We start from the raw sequence: 19,831 nt of genomic DNA on the forward strand, positions 1-19,831 counted from the left end.
TGTTGCTGAGTTCAGCGGCCAGTTATAGATCGTCCTCATACTTTATCTCTTAGCAGCATTTGGCACAGTGGATCAGACAGTTCTTCTGTCTGAGGCACTTTCTTCATTTGGCATCCACACCACTGGGTTTTCCTTTTCTCTCATTGGCCTATGCCAGATTTTCCTATTACTTCTTTTTTCCTGGTCTTTTTGTGTTGGATCATCTCAGAGCTTCAGCCCTTGAAATTTTTTCCTTCACCAAGTACACTTAAATGTCCAAGTTCATGCTTCTTTGAATATTATTTACATACCGATCACTCACAAATAATACTGGCAGCTCAACGTTCTTTAGTCAACTCCAGGTTCCTATTTAACATTTTCTACTTGAATTTCTGATAGATATCTCAAATTTAACACATCTGAAACTAAACTGAATATATTTTCTCCAAACCTGCTTCTTCCACAGATTTTCCTACTTCAGTTAATGGTAACTCTTTTATGTTTCTACTTGTCCAGACTATAAAGCTTAGAGTCAACCTTGACTCCTTCCTTACCTTATTTTATAAACTGTATCAGAAAATTTTGCTGACACTGCTTTCATAATTAATTCAGAATCTGACCATTTCTCACCACTTTTTTACCCTGGTTTAAACTATTATCATCTCTTGCCAGTATTATTTTGATAGCTTTGCAACCAGGCTCCTTGCCTTTGACCTGTTTTCCTTCAGTCTGTTCAAAACAGTAGCCAGAGTGTTCCTCTTAAAACAGAAGTTAGGTAATATCTGTTCTGTGTTCAGAACTCTTCAGTGCTTTTCCGGCTCACTTAGAATAAAACCTGCATTTCTTGCATTATCCTATAAGGGCCTAAGTGATCTGTTCCACCTAACCCTCCGCACCCACTCACCCTAACTAATTTTCTAACCTCATCTGTTGCTTTCTCTCTTATTCATTCCATCCCAGACTTATTGCTATGATCACTTCTGAAAGTTTTCACCTCAGGAACTTCCTTTTATTCTGCCTAAAATGTTCTTGCCCTAGATTTACACATGGTTCTCTCCCTCACAGGTGTGGGATGATCAGATGATCACTTCCCAGTGAGGTTTTCCCTAACCACCGTATTTCTAATTGCATACCCTCAGCAACTCTTCAGTCTCTGTTTTATTTTGCTCCACAGTATGTATTGTCTAACATATATTTATTTACTTCTTGTTTTGTTTAGTGTCTGTACCATATACTGTAATTTTAAGAGGTCAGGAATATTTGTACACTTAGTTCATTATCGTCAGCACTAGAAGTAGCACGTGGGAATATGGTGAAATAAAGCTTTATTGTAAAGAAAAGACTCAGTAAAATACTCGTGAATTTAAATCCATGATCATGCTTTACAGTTGCCATGTACTATACTGTGAATATGTGAAGATTCAGGTTATCTCAGATCATTCAGATTCAAGTTATTTCAGATCATTTTTCTTAGTATTAAAACAATTAATTAGAGCTTATGTTTTTGCCAGTAGCTGTTGCTAATAGTCTGACGTGGTTCACAACCTGTTGCTGAATTTGTAATTTATATTGGAGAATGTGTGTGTGTACTCTTATGTATGTTAATATATAGCTATCTATGGCTAGACAGATAACATGTACAGTTAAGCTCATTTGCAGAACTGTCATCTTCTACTAAGTGGTGATAGGCAATTAACAGGTAATTAGCCATATTTCCAATGTTTAAGTAAATAAGGTGTTTAAATAGGAATGTAAGCCCTTACCACACTTTTAAAAAAAGCACAGGTTGCAACTTTTGAGATAGTAAATGAATTAATTGCAAATCAGAAGGTCATTTTATATTTGTTACATGATAATAAAATATTTAGTTTTAAATTAGAGTAGGTTCTAATTTGGGATTAAAATATCTGAATGAGGGTCACCTGGGTGGGTTAAAGCCTCTGCTTTCGGCTCAGGTCATGATCCCATGATCCCAGGTCATGTCCTGGGATCAGGCCCTCCATCGGACTCTCTGCTTAGCAGGGAGCTGCTTCCCCCTCTCTGTCTCTGCCTGCCTCTCTGCCTACTTGTGATCTTTCTCTGTCAAATAAATAAATAAAATCTTTTTTTTTTAATTTTTTTTTTAAGATTTTATTTATTTATTTGACACAGAGAGATCACAAGTAGGCAGAGAGGCAGGCAGAGAGAGAGAGGAGGAAGCAGGCTCCCTGCTGAGCAGAGAGCCTGATGCGGGACTCGATCCCAGGACCCTGAGATCATGACCTGAGCCGAAGGCAGCGGCTTAACCCACTGAGCCACCCAGGCGCCCTAAATAAAATCTTTTAAAAAAAAGTGAATGGTAAGTTGACTATTTTTAAACAATATCATTATTTACACATACTAATTTTAAATTGTTCCAAGCCATTATGCATTTTTAAAATAAAGTTTGTATTCCTAGGGTTAACTTCTTTTAACAGTGCCAGGGCTAAAGGAATTCCAGTGTTTGATGGAGAAGCAGAGAGAGCATAGTGTAGTAGACCCCAGATAGTTTCGTTACATAGCTCAGTAAACATTTCTTCCAGTTTGTCTGCTTATTTACTTTTAAATTATATCTTTGTTATCATTGTCAGTCTCAAGGATGATATATACTAATAACAAGGTTTTTTAACAGGAGATGTAACTTTTCAAATAACCATCTTGATAGTTGTAAGGTTTTTGTGGACTTGTCAGATCACATTGTATTTTTCTATTATGGGGCTAACAAAGAGCTTCACTAGGAGGAGTATTAGTTTTGCCATTTTTGTTTTGTGTTTTGTATTATTATTTTGTTTAATCCATGGTTTCTTTGTAGGAATCTTCTGCAGCTTATTCATTGTATGAGTAAAAACCAAGTCATATCCATAATTGCACTGAACTGGGCACAAGAAAACTGCCATATATGTCACAGTATACTGAAAAAGAGCCAGCAGGTAAGCAGAGTTTGTCAATTCCTCTACATTGAGGACTTTGTATTTTTCTCTCGAGATAACCTTGAATATGTACATGACATGGAGTCATGGTCTTAATTTAAGGCCATTTTTGATTGGTATATTGAATATAAAGCTTAATTTCCAATTTTTGATATGAAAATAAGTATAAGTAAAAGTAAAAGTTCTTATTTTCTTTCTGTACCCCCTTGGCTACTATTTTGCTTTCCATTTTGGAGACTATTCCTTTGGAGGAGTTGTTAAGGGTACTGTTTCTGTAGTCAAACTCTTCAGTTACTGGACGGTTACTAAATACTGAATTTTAACTTTAATTTTTTTGATCTTTAAAATGAAGTACAATATCTGTCTCATAAGTTTGTTGCAGGAATTAAATAACAATGTAAAACTTGATTACTCTATGTTATAAATAATGTGTTTTTTATCTGTGCTTGGAAGCAGTTATATTTGTTTTAATGCAATAAAACAAAAATATGTAATTGTTCCTTTGATTGTTTCATATACTGTGAGAAAATTTTTTTTACCTCTTGTATAATATATGTAAAATCTAACTGACTAAAGAAATTTAAACCTTTTAGATATAGATGTGATAATGTTCTTAGTTAAAGGTGCTACTGTTTACTACTATATATGCTTCAGCCATCAGAACTTAGTATTAAAGTTGTTCAAATGTTGATGGGTTTTGCTACCATAGTGTATACCATTGGTAGTTTTGGAAGGTGGGGTAGCATGTCTTTGACTTGGCTCATTGCTGTTTTCTTTTGGAGAATTTTATCTGACCCTAATATTTGGAGTATGTTTTATTATGGCCCAGTTGGTTCTTCATGACAGTACAGATGCCAGTTAAAGTTACCTATTACCTTGGATAGGAATGCATTCACTTTTAATGTAATTAAAACCATCATTTCATGTACTAGTAATTCAAGAAGGTATTAAGGAGTTATACATAAGGTACTTTACTTAGATAATTTGGAGGATCATTGTCCAATCCTTAATGAGCTTTTGCAGTATGGTGTATGAATTTTGCACATGAGAAATTGCTTTTATTAGGTTATGTCATAAAAATCTAAAATATCTTAAAGATACCAACTTTAAAAGCTATTTTGGGGGGTAAAGAGCATATAACTCTCATAATATTTAATGTTTACTTTTCAGGTATGTTTTACAGTATTAATAAGGTGTACTGGATGTTCAGTAGCATATGATTTGGCAAGAAATAGCATTTATGTTGAAATATTGCCCCTACTGGTCACCAGAATAAAAGTCATTGTATGCCTTTCTTATTTTTAACTCTGTTTTTCAGCAATGGATCAAGAATCCAGCAAGGCTGCCTGGCCCAAACCAGCAGGAGGATATCAGACAATCACAGGCAGGAGATATGGAAGAAGACATGCATATGTCAGTTTTAAACCATGTATGACCAGGCATGAAAGAAGTTTAGGTCGGGCTGGTGATGACTATGAAGTGTTGGAACTAGATGATGTTCCAAAGGAAAATTCCTCAGGTGCGCAACATGGGATTATATAAGAGCTATCAATAAGCATGTAGGAATTGATCTTGTAATATTTGAGATTGTGTGTGGGTTTTATGTGTCTATGAATACAAATATTTTACATTTCCTCTCAAGAATTCTATTTTGGTATTTTAATTGAATTTAATATTAATACTATATACAATTAAACATAGACAAAAATAGAATACAGTCAGTCATTAAAATACAGCTACAGTGCCATGGCAGTGATTACCCTATCACATCCTTTAGCCAGTGGAGATCCTCAGCTTTCGATAAGAAAACTTTAATGTGAACTGAATATATTTTTCTTGCATATTATATTTAATAGCTTTTTTGTTTTAATTGTATCTCCAAATAATTTAGGTTGGCTAATTTGATTTTTTTTTTTTAAAGATTTTATTTATTTATTTGACAGAGAGAGATCACAGGTAGGCAGAGAGGCAGGCAGAGAGAGAGAGGAGGAAGCAGGCTCCCTGCTGAGCAGAGAGCCCTATGTGGGGCTCGATCCCAGGACCCTGAGATCGTGACCTGAGCCGAAGGCAGAGGCTTTAACCCACTGAGCCACCCAGGCACCCCAGCTAATTTGATTTTTTAAAATCATTTTATGATGTATGAATGTCAAATAATAGTTATTTTTTTTTTTAAGATTTTTATTTATTTGTTAGAGAGAGAGAGAGATACAGAGCACAAGCACAGGCAGACAGAGGGGCAGGCTAGAGGCAGAGGGAGAAGCAGGCTCCCTGCCAAGCAAGGAGCCCGATGTGGGACTCGATCCCAGGATGCTGGGATCATGACCTGAGCCGAAGGCAGAGGCTTTAACCCACTGAGCCACCCAGGCACCCCGGCTAATTTGATTTTTTAAAATCATTTTATGATGTATGAATGTCAAATAATAGTTACTTTTTTTTTTAAGATTTTTATTTATTTGTTAGAGAGAGAGAGAGATACAGAGCACAAGCACAGGCAGACAGAGGGGCAGGCTAGAGGCAGAGGGAGAAGCAGGCTCCCTGCCAAGCAAGGAGCCCGATGTGGGACTCGATCCCAGGACGCTGGGATCATGACCTGAGCCAAAGGCAGCCGCTTAACCAACTGAGCCACCCAGGCGTCCCAAATAATAGTTATTTAATTAAAATTTCTTAATTATTCTGTGGTCTAGGAAAGTATTTTGCATATATGCATGTACTTTAATTACACATCTTTGGGCTACACATCTGTGGTCATCTTATTCTGAGCAAATTTGATAATTCTAGGTTATTTTTACTGTCATTTATAAAGAAGAGCCTAAATTATTAGCTAATAAGTTCAGAGAAGCCTTTCTCTGATATCTGAGACTGCTCTTTAGTTATTTATAATTTATAAATTTTTGTTCCAACAAAATGGGATATCCTCCAGCAAAACTCAGATGTCATCATTCTTTATTATTACATTAGTAGTAATAAAAGGTAATCAGGCTTAAAGTGATTTATAGAATAGATATGATTTTATTTTTGTCCCAAGATATGACAGACTATGACAAAGAGATTCAGCTTGTTGACTTTTTGTTGTTTTGCAGTCATAGCTGTAACATATCTAAAGTTAACGCATTATTATAGATGCATTATAAGAATCCATTCTGGGAGTAGAAATCTAATATATATCTGGGAACTGAGATATAATCTTCTGAATTGACATCAGACACAATCGAATTTCATTTCTGTTAGATCTGTAACCTGTTCTTTTATCTCTGAAAAATACTGTTGCAGTTATTTTAGCTGCCCATAATAAAAGAAGTTAAGTTTGTATTGTGCACCCTAACAACTGGGAGGGCAGATTGGTTACCCTATGACTTGACTTATACCTCTCCTTTTAATGTCTTTTACAGAATGTTTTAGGTATCTGGATTTAGGCAAAAAACCTCCAAAAGACATCTGAGGCAGAGGATACTGAAGGGCTCTACAATGGCATAAATGAACTCATAGGGTAACCGGTGTGCCCTCTCAGTTAAGGGTGGGAGCATAGAAGTACCTGCCAGAGAAATTCAGTCATACCCAAGCGCATAATTATTAGTATAATATCTGCTTAAATAGTCATTAGTAAATAAAATTATATTTAATGTCTCCAAATATGTTTTCTTTATTCTCTGTGAAGGTTCCAGTCCATCGGATCAAGTTCATTCTTCTTTACCCAATGACACTTTATTTGAAAAAAGTGAAACCGAAATTCCCATTTGTGATACAACATTGAATCAAACCATTGAGAGCAGTCCATCCTTTGCTGCGGTACATCATAGCGAGGAGGGCAGGGAGACTTTAGGAAGCAGTACAGATCTTCATAATCACTCTGAGGGAGAATATATTACAGAAGCTTGCAATGCTTCAAGTGTACAAAATGGAATTTCATTGGTTCAGACTGACTCTTATGATCCAGATGGCACGCATGGAGAGGCCAGTGACCGTCTTCAGCTTTCTGCAGAAGTTGTGGAAGGTGGTGGCTATCAGGAAGCATTGGGCAATACAATATTTGAGTTGGCAAATGGAGAGGTAGAGGCATACACTGGTCTTTCACCACCAGTTCCCTCTTTTAACTGTGAAATAAGAGATGAATTTGAAGAGCTAGATTCAGCACCTTTAGTCAAAAGTTCTACTGGTGATACTGAGTTTGTCAGTGAGAACAATCAGGAATTTCAGAGGTCCTCTTCTGAAGATGAAGTTGTTAGAAAGAAACAACAAAATGATACTAGCCAGGAGATTCAGAGAGAAAATGCAGCTGAAGATGCAGTGTGTGCTCCCGGGCATATCTGCAGTGAACAAAATACTAGTGATAAGGGAAAGAACCAGGGAAGTTTTCCTGAACAGGTAGTAAGGCCCAAAGTTAGAAAACTGATAAGTTCAAGCCAGGTGGACCAAGAAACAGGATTTAATAGGCATGAGGCTAAACAAAGAAGTGTTCAGAGATGGAGGGAGGCTTTGGAAGTTGAGGAAAATGGCTCAGATGACCTATTAATAAAATGTGATGACTACGATGGAGAACATGACTGCATGTTCTTGGATCCACCTTACTCAAGAGTTACGCATAGGGAAACAGAACATAACCAAGTAACAGCGGAAAGTGGAGCCACAGCAGGAAGGCAAGAAGTGGTGGATAACACCTTTTGGAATGGCTGTGGAGATTATTACCAGCTGTATGACAAGGATGAAGATAGGTAAGATTTTGTACTTTGTCAGATTGTGTGGTTTATTTCAAAGTGGTTTATTTCTACCAACCACAATGTTTGATGGATGGGCTCTTTGACATGGTCAGGGAATTAGGTACTTTGGCCAAATATTCTTATTTTCTCAGTGCTAACCACACATGCAAACTGCTGTTTGGTTTTTTACAGTTATTTACAGAAACTTCCTTTGGGGCATTTCAGGAGTTTATAGAAATTGTAATTTCAGAAAATTATGATTAGTTCTTTTTTTTTTTTTTTTAAGATTTTATTTATTTGAGAGAGAGACAGTGAGAGAGAGCATGAGCGAGGAGAAGGTCAGAGGGAGAAGCAGACTCCCCACGGAGCTGGGAGCCCGATGCGGGACTCGATCCCGGGACTCCGGGATCATGACCTGAGCCGAAGGCAGTCGTCCAACCAACTGAGCCACCCAGGTGTCCCTATGATTAGTTCTTAACAAAAGGATAGAGATACTAATTATTTCAGTTCTTAGTATTTCATATTCTTAGTATTTCAGTTTATAAACTATAAAGTAAACATTATATTTAAAAAAAAATTCTGTGTTAATTCATCCTGGACTTAAAAAGTGATTTAAGATCACAGAAAATTTTGATAATATTGTATTAACTTTGCCAATATTTATTAATGTCACCTGTTTCTCTCTTCCTCTTGTTGCTCTTTTTTTAATTTTTGTTTTTTTAAAGATTTTATGTATTTATTTGACAGAGATCACAAGTAGGCAGAGAGGTAGGCAGAGAGAGAGGGAGAGAGAGAGGAGGAAGCAGGCTCCCTTCTGAGCAGAGAGCCCGATGTGAGGCTCCATCCCAGGACCGTGGGATCATGACCTGAGCCAAAGGCAGAAGCTATAAACCACTGAGCCACCCATGCACCCCCTTGTTGCTCTTTTTATCATTAGGTTTATTTTTTACCTATTTATAGGTAAAATGTATGTATAAACATATATACCACACCACAATGTGGTATATATTATTTCCCCTAATTTATAGACCTGGTAACTGAAGCACAGGAGAATTGACTTCCCAAGGTAACAAAGCTAGTAAATTCTGGAGCTGGAATTTGCATTTCTACTTACTGCCTAATACAAATGGGTATCTCAAGAGAACATACCACTTTTTTTTCTTTTTTTATAAGAGGGAGAGAGAGAGAGCGTGAGCAGGGTGAGGAGTTGAGGAGTGGATGGGCAGAAGGAGAGGGGGAAAGAATCTTAAGCAGGCTCCATGCCCAGGGCAGAGCCAGACTTGGGGCTTAATCTTAACAACCCTGAGATCATGACCTGAACCAAAATCAAGAGTCAGATGTTTGACTGACTGAGCCACCCAGGTGTCCCACAGCTTTTCATAGAGTAAGCATTCTGTGTTCCTCGTATATAGAATCTTTCCCCTCCAAAACTGTAAAACCATAAAAAGAAGAGAGAAATGAAAAATTTCTTTGTCCAGCTTCTGATTTTCATTACCCTGGAGTCCATATTTTCACAGACTTTGGAGCTAATTGGACTAGATCTTGCTCAGTTAACAGTGCAGTTTCAAGATCTTACTGACTTGTAGAAATAATGGTTACTTTTTATTTTTAACTAGAGAGTACTACAAAGGAAGAAATTTTTCCTCTTAAATATGAATACATTTTATGTATTTCATGTCACAAAATTAATAAAATGTATTTGGTTTTCTTTGGACATATGGATAAAGCTTGTATAATGTAGCATAAGTAACTTGTAGAAACAGTTGAAATATAATTTCTACTACTGTCTTTTTTTTTTTTAAAGATTTTATTTATTTATTTGACAGACAGAGATCACAAGTAGGCAGAGAGACAGGCAGAGAGAGAGAGGGAAGCAGGCTCCCTGCCAAGCAAAGAGCCTAGTGCGGGGTTCGATCCCAGAACTCTGGGATCATGACCTGAGCTGAAGGCAGAGGCTTTAACCCACTGAGCCACCCAGGTGCCCCATCTACTACTGTCTTTAAGTTGTAAACTTCAAGGGCTAGCAGACTGTATTTATATAACCTACTGTTTTTTAAGTCTAAGAGTAAAATTCATTAAGAACTTCTCCCTAACTTATTTGTTTTTTCAATTTAGGCCCACAGTCTTTTATGCAAAATCCATAAAGTTCTTTTTAAAATGGAAATTGAAATCAGAATCTTAATTGGTACTAACTTATTTGATGCAGATCTGGATCTGAACTAACGTGAGGCCTTTTTTTGAAGCATTCCTAACATTTATTGCAGAAATATGAAAGTGTTTGATTACTAAGTTTTGGGGTTAGACCCCACTGGGAATTATTAAATAATACATCTGAATCTCAGCAGGAAAAAATCTGACTTTTAAAACATAGTCAACCCTAAGATTTTTGGATTAGATTATGAACCTTTACTATACCTCTTAGGTTACTATTAAAAAATAATAATAACATCAACTCACCATTTTAGATAACTTATCTTTTTCAGAGTATAAGAGTGTTGCATTTTTACACCAGTTATATTTTTGCTTTCTTGAAGAAAATAATTTAAGTTGGACATACCTTCATCTTTGGAGACACACTAGTCAAAAATAAACCCCCCCCCCTTTTTTTTTTTTTGCTTTTTATAGTCAGGCCTAATGTCATAATAAAATTAATGAAACTTTTGCATTGTTTATCAGCCTCAAAAGTAGTTTTCTTGGCTCTTCGTTTAAATTGATTGTGTGTGTGTGTGTGTGTGTGTGTGAAAGAATAGGGTTAGTATTTTATTTGCCTAGAATGACTGTGGACTTTGAATGGTTATAGGGTGTTGTCTTAATATGTTTAATTATAGTTTGGTTCCTTAAGTGATACACCAGTATTCTAAACAATGATAGATTTTTTAAAAAAATAGAATATACAGAGGAAGAAAACACGGTTAGTAGAAACTTCTTTTTCTTTCATTTTTTGGTAATATAGTGATTTACAGAACCTGAAGTTGAGTTGGCCTTAAAAGATGAAACTAATTTTGGAGTAATCTTTAAGACACAATGGAATGCCAGAAACACTTAGGGATTTTTTTGTTTGTTTAAGACTACCATCACAGAATAAATTCTGAAGGATAATGATTTTACCTAGGATTCCACTCCCGTTTGGATCTGTAACCCTTGAGATAGGTTTAAGACCAAATTGCAACAGTCTGGACGGATTGAGGAGTATTTCTATGCTGTTTCCAGTTCTTCTGCCCTCAACTCCCTGCAAAGGATCACAGTTGACAGAATGTTTTTTAGTATGCTGTCAGATAAAGGTTGAAATTTAATAAACATACATTCCTACTTAGTTTCATTTTGTCACTTGTTCATTTACTTGATGTTGATGCTGTAGTCCTGCTGAGTTCTGATAATAGCAGACTGGAGAAATGGGGAAACACAGTGACTACACAATGAGTGTCTTGAGAAAGAAGGTATAAATACCCTTTACCTTGAGTCTGAGATTCTTTTTGAGTTTTCTTTGCTTTGTAAAACTTAAAGATGCTGTACTTGAAAATTTTTCTTGTCATGTTTATATTATAATAGCTACAAATAGGACCCTCTTATCCAGAACTTAACTAAAATCACCGTGACATTTTTAGTTATAGAAATTTTGGCCACTTTTTAAAAATATAGTTAAAAAAATACATAGTTCATATATTCTTTAAAAGTGAAAAGTATTTGAATGAATGCATGATCGATTTCCATCCTGAAAACTTTTTTAAATGATCACTTAATCATATCTGAAACATTACACTATATGGAATAAGCATTGCAGCTGGTAGAATTGCTCTGAGCTGTTTGACAGGAACTGAACACCACCTTATTAAATTAGAATTGCGAGGGGAATTTTAATAGGCAGTATGTAATTACCAGACTTGGAATTAGACCAAAGAGCTAAGGTTAACATCCTGCTCTTTTGAAATATACCCTGAGAACCTTAATAACTGTTTGATGACAAGATCTTGAGATGAACAGAACCTTTTAACCATGCCAGCACATTTTAACCTTGGCTCTAAGTGAAGGAAGAGGCATGCCATCCACTGACCATTTCTTAGAGCAGTTGAGGTTTCCTTCACAGTTTTTCTGTCCCTAAGCCTTGACATTGCTTAAAAGGTTAAAAGGTTAAACACAAAAAAACAAAAAACAAAAACCAAAACACTTACCTAAGATAAATGTTGAATGTTTTTGTTGTGGATGATGTTGAGAAAATAAAAGGAGTATTAGCTCTTTAGTTGATTTCAGTTTGTTATATTCAAAAAGGATTTGTTGAAATCTTCCTAAGTGTCAGACTTTCTGCCAGGTACCCTGTAAATGGAAATAATGATCCCTGTTCTCTTGGTGTTCACCACCCTTCTGAGGAAGATAAAACGTTAAGGTAATTATCATGAGACTAAATTAAGCTCTTTGCTGAAGGAGCTCCTCTGATATCCCTACAAATGAGGCATCTATGCAGCAGAGATCCTAAAGCATATGCTGTAACATTTTAGCACACCTTTTTATCTTATTTCCAAGTTCGTAAAAGTTTAGAAGGAGTAAGTTAGGGATAAAGAGCTTTGTTCCTCAGGCATGTTAGGGAGTTACAGATGACAATATTCTGATATTTAGGGAAAAGACTGGAAAGTTGTAAAACGCAGGCACAATTCAGAACCATCTGGGCCTTATTTACTAAATGAAGCAGACTTATAGATTGGAACAACTACCATTTGTAGCATTGTATTACAGCATAGTTCATTGTTAATGATAAAATGTCCCAGACTGCTTAGATTATTATATTCAGTATACTGTCTGAAAATGATGTGTCCTAACATCATTTCCATCCAAAGTATTTTCAATAAAATTCAAAAAGTGTTTTTGATCCTCAGCTAGTCACATAACAAAATTATCCAAAATATAGTTCAGTTTTTATGGATGTGATAAATGCCACAGAAGACTAACACACCAGTTCTTTGGGGGAATTTAAGGAATAAGTTTGCTTATGGATGCTTTTACTTCTGTATCATATTTCTATCTAAGATTTGTACTACACAAATCTTATTTGCATAGAAATCACATGTAATTTTATTCTATATGTGAGAAAATGTTTTTGGTTCACAATTGAATGTGTAAAATGTAACATTGAAGTTATAGTTGACTGCTTTTGAATATAGCTCTAAATGCTAATGGGAGACAGTACCAATGAGAGACCATATGAAAATCAAAGTGGTACTTAAGTTTTATTTTGAGAATTTAAAATTTTTTAACTCATTTGCTCTTATATTCAAGGACAGATGGGTCCTCACTCTCCCATCATTGTTTTGTATCCTATTTGTTCTGTTGCTTATTCTACTTGAAAAGTTATTTTTAAATCTTTTCTCTCTGCTCTTATTTCCATACACTCCTGTCACTCTCAGTAAATAACTTTGTTTCTTGCTTTCCTGGAGATGGTAAAGTGATCAAATCTGAACTTTTTCTTGTTTTCCTTTTCTCCATATAGCAACATATTAGTATCCTTTCCTGTTTTTTTCTTTAATGAAGAGAGGTGACTAGTCTCATTCTGTGTCTTAAGTCATATCCGACACCTGACTTTATTAATCTTATACCAAAGTTGCTTCCCTCTATCTCATTCTGTAATTTTTCTAAACCTCAAGGGGAAACCTTCACTTGATCTTGCTTTTCCTTTAACCACTTGCCTGTTTGTTTTCTGTTCCACTGCTGAATTTTCAGAATAAATATTCCATACCCACTGTTTCTGTTCCTGCACTCTGCATTTTTAAATGCCTTGAAATCTAACTCCCAGTGTTATTTCTATATCCCCTGATATTAACAGTGACCTCTTCTTTGTCACATCCAGTTGACTTTTCTTGGTAACCGTTTTTGTTTTGTTTTGTTTTAATACTTCTGTTAAGCAGTTTGTTCACCCTTTCCTATTATGTGATTTCTTTTCCATTGACCTATGTTTGGTTTCTCTTTGGTGTGTCTTCTCTGAACCTCAGGGGTCTGCAGACTTTTAAAAGGGTAACCAGATAGTAAATATTTTAGGCTTTGTGGACCAAAAGACAAAATCAAGGATAGTATCTAGGTACTTACATAACTGTTTAAAAATGCAAACAAACAAAGACAAAAGACATTCTTAGCTTCCAGGCCATTAAAAAACAGGTGGCCAGATTTGGTTAAAGGGTCAGAGCATAGTTTTCTGACCTCTGGTATAAAGAGACTAAGACTAAAGCGTATTGGGTGACCAGGAGGCTGATTTTGATGTTCAGTAAGACAAACCAAGGGTTCAGAGTAGATTTTCTTAGGTAGAGAAAAGAGGAAAATGGTGGTGTGCTGGTTGGAAATCCAGTTGAAATGTCTAAGCAGACAGCTTATATAATAAAGTAGCTACCACCTTTACTAAATGTTTGTCATTTTCCAAAAATTATTCTAAACATTTTATTTACAGTATTCATTTAAACATCATAAACCTCTCTGCTCAGCAGGGAGCCTGCTTCCTCCTCTCTCTCTGCCTGCCTCTCTGCCTGCTTGTGATCTGTCTGTCAAATAAATAAATAAAATCTTTAAAAGAAAAAAAAAAAAAGATTTGCTAACAGTTACTGATGGCGTATTATTTACCAGGCTCTGTTAAAATGTTTTGTAGGTATTAATTCATTTACTTCTCATATGAGCTCAGTGAATTATTATGTACTGTTACTAAATTCACCTGATGTGTGAATGATAAAGGCACAGTAAGGTTAAGTTACTTTTTCACAACTAAGTGGTGGGTTCAGATCCAAGCAGACTGACTCCAGAACCTGTGTTCTCAACAACTGTACCTTAAGACATAGTATTAATATATGACTGCAGCAAAAATAGAGAAGGCAGTAGGTAAATGGTTTAATTTTATGAAATATTGCTTTAGTAAAGTGAAGGATTTTGGAGTAATATTATGTATGTACTATTTGATATAAATTAAAGCAATAGTGATTTTAAAATGCATCTTTTAAGTGAGGGGAGGGAATGAGATTAAATTTAGGGACACCAATTAATAATTGACTTCCAGGTCTAGGTTTAGAAAAGAATACTGGAGCCAGGATTTTTAGGGGAAATGGAGACAAAGGAGACATTTTACAGAAAGAATGGAATGTAAAAAGGATTTAAACATAGGAGTTCATGAGATGTCAAAGATACATGATTTTCAGCTTGTGAGCAGGGAAATGCTATTAGCAGATAGAAAATCAAGAAATTTACCTGTCAAGTAAGTTTTGTTTTATAGCTTTTGAAAAGAAGGGTGAAAATCTAAAACTTTCTGGATGGCTAGGTGGTCAGGGCTAGTATATATATTTAAAAGTTACCTATTTAGGGGTATGGATTATATATAATGAATAACAGTGATACAGGGCAGGGATATGCAGATTTTTTCCCTAAAGGGCCAGAGAGTATATATTTTAAATTTTGTAAGAGGTAGAATTAAAGACAAACTTATAAGAAAAGAAAAGAAAAAACATATTTTTCATCCGGAGACTCTAGGAAAAACAAATTTACCAATCTGTGACATAGGCTTCTTAAATATATTGACTATTGATCGATCATAGGCATTCTTTTTATGTTACAGTTTGGAGATAGTCCATCAATTATTTCACTAAGTTAAAAAAATTCAGAGGTTTTTAGGTACTGATTTTCTGGACAGGATCATAAAATACTTAAAATATGAGATTTCCTTTTTAAATAAGTTAAGTTGCCATAAATTAATAAAGAAAGCTTACTGTAATTGTTAATGAGATACCAAAATTGGAACTGGAATATAGCTTCAAATTTGAGAGGCTTCGTAGTTGAGGAAACTTAGTTCAAGAACTCTTTTAAAACTATTATCTATGTTAGATGTTTACACTGATACAAATCTAGAAATGATTTACTTAGATTATTTTTTAGATTACAGAAAATTTTACAAAATAAAAGCAATTAGGGTCCTATTCAACTGAAGGAATATCTTTTACTTGCTATGCCAGAGCTATATAGCATTCCTTCTCCAGAATGCTCGTGCTTTGCTGCCTATCATTTACTGAAGATTGGAAGTTGATTTTACTTTTTTACGTCTAACTTCTCAGAGCTTACATTACATTAGTGCTACTCTTTTTTAATAGCATTTTGATCTCTTCGGTTTATCTGCCTATAGAAAGAGGAACTCATTAACTAGTCTAGTTTATATATCATTATTAATATAACCACTAGTGATACATCATCATAAAAGTTATTTCCTACTAATTATCATCACTTCTTTCAGAAACAAACTAAAATTTATAATTTTTTTTTCTTAAAAATCATGGCACCAAAGGGAAATCTTTAAGGGGATTTTTTTTTTAAAGATTTTATTTATTTGACAAAGAGATCAGAAGTAGGCTGAGTTGGGGGGGAAGCAGGCTGCCTGCTGAGCGGAGACTCTGATGCAGGGCTTGATTCCAGACCCCTCAGGTCATGACCTGAGTCGGAGGCAGAGGCTTAACCCACTGAACCCCCCCCAGGTGCCCCAAGGGGATTCTTGATCAGCATGGTTGATATGGTTGGAAAGGGCATTTAAGGTTTATTTTCACCATTAATAAGTACAAGATAACTGTACTTTAAGAGGAGTTAAATGTAACCAAATTAACCAAAGTTAAAAAATAAAACCAAAAGTCATTTTCTGAGGTTCTTCATTAACCCTTCTATCGTACATTTTGGCTCCTTATCTACATATTTTCTTGCAGTGAAGTTTATTTTGTGTTCACAGTTCTACCAAAAGACTTTAGTAAAGATTAGTCAGTGCAGCTTTTTATGAATTTGAATCTCATTTCACTTTAAAGTCTTTTGTAAAAAAGGAAGGAAAAAATAGTTAAGCTTTTGAAACATGGTAATAGTGGAAATTTATTCATAGAGAATATGTCCCCAGTTGTCAGTATGTAATTAGAAAGTTGTTTTAGTCGGGGTAGATGAGTAATAAATCTTTTATTTATTTCAGAAAACATTTAATTTATGATTACCAAATTAAAATTTTATTTAGATATACGTCTAAAAAATAAAGAACCCTGTATCTAAGCACCATGGAATTACTTACTTTAATGAAGAAAATAATGAATTGACATTTCTGTGACTTGCCATATGCTTTATTCATCGGAAAAAGTTACATTCTGCTGAATGTATTTATTTCTGTGTTTACTTTTAAAATATTTTTTTAAAATTGACTTGGCACCCGATGAAGCATGTGTGGCATAGTCGTACACTGTATACTGTGATGCCTCCAAATGACAAATGCACAAATAGTGACAGTTACTGTATTTCTGTTCTGAATTTGCAGTTCAGAATGCAGTGACGGAGAATGGTCTGCCTCATTGCCTCATCGGTTTTCTGGTACAGAAAAAGATCAGTCATCAAGTGATGAAAGCTGGGAAACTTTGCCAGGAAAAGATGAGAATGAACCTGAATTACAGAGTGATAGCAGTGGTCCTGAAGAAGAAAACCAAGAATTGTCTCTACAGGAAGGGTATGTTTAACAGTGAGATTTATTATTTTTATGTGTATCGTCTGAGAATTGTATCCCATCACATTCAGATGTTGGGGATGCTGTTAATTTGCATGTACAAGCCTCTATGTAGGACCAGTAAATCCTACTGATCTTTTTTTTTTCATTATGCTTTTGGTATTTTACAAAGATCAATTAGATTGAAAATTCTAGTAATTTCATTATCTTTTCTTGAGATACAGTATATATTTCCACTTTGCGTTAAAGAAAACTTGGACATTTAAAAGTTGTTTTGACGGGGCGCCTGAGTGGCTCAGTGGGTTAAGCCTCTGCCTTTGGCTCCGGTCATGATCTCAGGGTCCTGGGATCAAGCCCCGCATTAGGCTCTCTGTTCAGTGTGGAGCCTGCTTCCCTCCTCTCTCTGTCTCTGCCTCTCTGCCTACTTGTGATCTCTCTCTTTGTCAGATAAATAAATAAAATCTTTTAAAAAAATAAAAGATGTTTTGATTGAGTTAGGTGTGAGTGAATTAGAGCTGCTGTTGCTCTGCAGTGGAGGTGATGGTGAGGGAAGGGGTAGACACAAGAGGGAAATCAGTGATTTATTCACAGATACGGAGAAAGTTAAAAATGTTGAAGTTTTAATATTTCTGTCTAACTGCAACTGACGATAGCTCTGAAATCAGTGATTGTTAATAAGTGCCTTTGTCTTTTCCTAACTTTAATAGGAATGCTCTAGTTCTAGGGGCTGTCAGACTTACACTGTGAAGGGCTGGATAGTAAATATTTTCAGCTTTGTGTGCCAGTCTCTATTGCAGCTACTCAACTCCAGTGTTGTAGTGTAAAAGTAGCCGTAAGATGATTTGTAAATGAATGGGTGTGGCTGTCTTCCAACAAAATTTTATTTATAAAAACAGTTGGCAGGCTGAAAATAACCCATGGGCATCCTTTATAACCCTTGCTCTGATATTTCCCAAGTAAGAATGATTCTGGCTGACTTACACACATAAAGCAGTACAGGTTGATTTATACACACACACACAATTTTTTTTTCTACTATCCCCATTATTACTTTATAGGTTTTTAGCAGGAATATTTGTCAAATTTTATCAAAGTTTTTTTTAAGCATCAGTGGAAATTATCATAGTGATTTTTCATCTTTGACCTAATGATAATGAGAAATTATCTTTTTAAAATTTTTTACATTATTTTTTAAGATTTTATTTATTTATTTATTTGACAGAGATACACAGAGAGCCAGAGAGTACAGGCAGGGGCAGTGTCAGAGGAAGAAGGAGAAGCAGGCTCCCAGCTGAGTAGGGAGCCCAGTGTGGGCTCTATCCCAGGATCCTGGGATCATGATCTGAGCCAAAGACAGTAGTTTAACTGACTGAGCCACCCAGGTGCCCAAGGAATTATTTTGTTACCAAATTTCCTGATAGTTATCCTAGCTTCTTAAAATAAACAAAAATGATCACATAGTCATAGTTTGTTGTTTTAATGAGCTTCTGGATTCTGTTTGCTAATATTTGACATAAGATTTTTACGTTGAGATGCGTTAAGTGCCATTATGTCTTTTATCTGGATAAGTGTGATACTTGCTTGGCTAAAACAATGTATGTGTGCTTCTTTTTAGCCCTTTGATGTTTATCTTATTTATTCCTTTAAAGGTTGTTTAAATATTTTACTTAAATGGCTTATTTTAAAGATTTTTAGTATTTTCTTATGAAACTTAGGCTTGTGTATTATTGTGAGGTAGTATCTATTTAAGTGTTTTTTCTGATAATTGGTTAGTTCTAATTTTTAGTCTCTCATGGAATCTATTTTGGTAGATATATTTTCATAACTTTCACCTTGGACTAACATTAAAATTTGTACTTCTCAAAAGGTATAAATTTCCAGCTTGAGATGAATTCTGTAAGGTATAAATACATTAGAAAATCTGTAAAGAAAGAAATTTATGAATGTAATTGTTTTGACAGTGATTGAAAATGGTGGGTTTTTTCCTCATCTGATTTTATGTTTGATCTTCTTGAATCAATATTAGTTTACTAAGTATTATTAAATTGTGATAGTAATTATTCATTCAACAAATATTTATTTAGGAATTAGTATGTACCAAGCATTGTGCTGGATTCTGGAATTAAGTGAGCAAGACAAACTAAGATTCCAGCTTGAAGCTTACACGGTGGTGGGAGAGGCAGGTATTAAGCAAAATACAAACTTGATGAATTACAAACTGTGATAATGACTGTGAAGGAAAGAAAACACTCATATGATAGAAAGCAACTAATAGGCACCTGTGTTTTTTCCATTTTATTTTATTTCGTTTCTTTTCAGTGTTCCAGCATTCATTGTTTATGTACCACACCCAGTGCTCCATGTAATTACATGCCTTCCTTAATACCCACCACCAGGCCCTCCTAACCCCCACCCCCCTCCACTTCAAAACCCTCAGTTTGTTTCTCAGAGTCCACAGTCTCTCATGGTTTGTCTCCCTCTCCAATTTCCCCCAACTCACTTCTCCTCTCCATCTCCCAATGTCCTCCATGTTATTCCTTATGCTCCACAAGTAAGTGAAACCATATGATACTTGACTCTCTCTGCTTAACTTATTTCACTCAGCATAATCTCTTCCAGTCCTGTCCATATTGATGCAGAAGTTGGGTATTCATCCTTTCTGATGGAAGCATGATACTCCATTGTACATATGGACTATATCTTCTTTACCTCTTCATCTGTTGAAGGGCATCTCG

At 35.3% G+C, this 19,831-nt stretch overlaps 1 protein-coding gene across 5 annotated transcripts in view; it reads left to right on the plus strand.

Moving 5' to 3' along the window:
- Positions 1 to 19,831, plus strand: part of PJA2 (praja ring finger ubiquitin ligase 2) — a 74,151-nt gene that overhangs the window by 20,942 nt on the left and 33,378 nt on the right. For 3 of the 5 annotated variants that reach the window (XM_032335583.1, XM_032335585.1, XM_032335586.1), the window contains exons 2-5: positions 2,810 to 2,927; positions 4,246 to 4,446; positions 6,583 to 7,636; positions 16,914 to 17,099. In XM_032335583.1, the coding sequence (XP_032191474.1) occupies positions 2,897 to 2,927; positions 4,246 to 4,446; positions 6,583 to 7,636; positions 16,914 to 17,099 (1,472 nt within the window). In that variant the 5' untranslated portion in view covers positions 2,810 to 2,896. Of the gene's footprint in view, positions 1 to 1,044; positions 1,153 to 2,809; positions 2,928 to 4,245; positions 4,447 to 6,582; positions 7,637 to 16,913; positions 17,100 to 19,831 lie in introns of all 5 variants that reach the window. The other 2 variants (XM_032335584.1, XM_032335587.1) reach the window with 2 other exon arrangements.

Source organism: Mustela erminea, chromosome 3 (assembly GCF_009829155.1).
Source record: "Mustela erminea isolate mMusErm1 chromosome 3, mMusErm1.Pri, whole genome shotgun sequence".
NCBI lineage: Eukaryota > Metazoa > Chordata > Mammalia > Carnivora > Mustelidae > Mustela > Mustela erminea.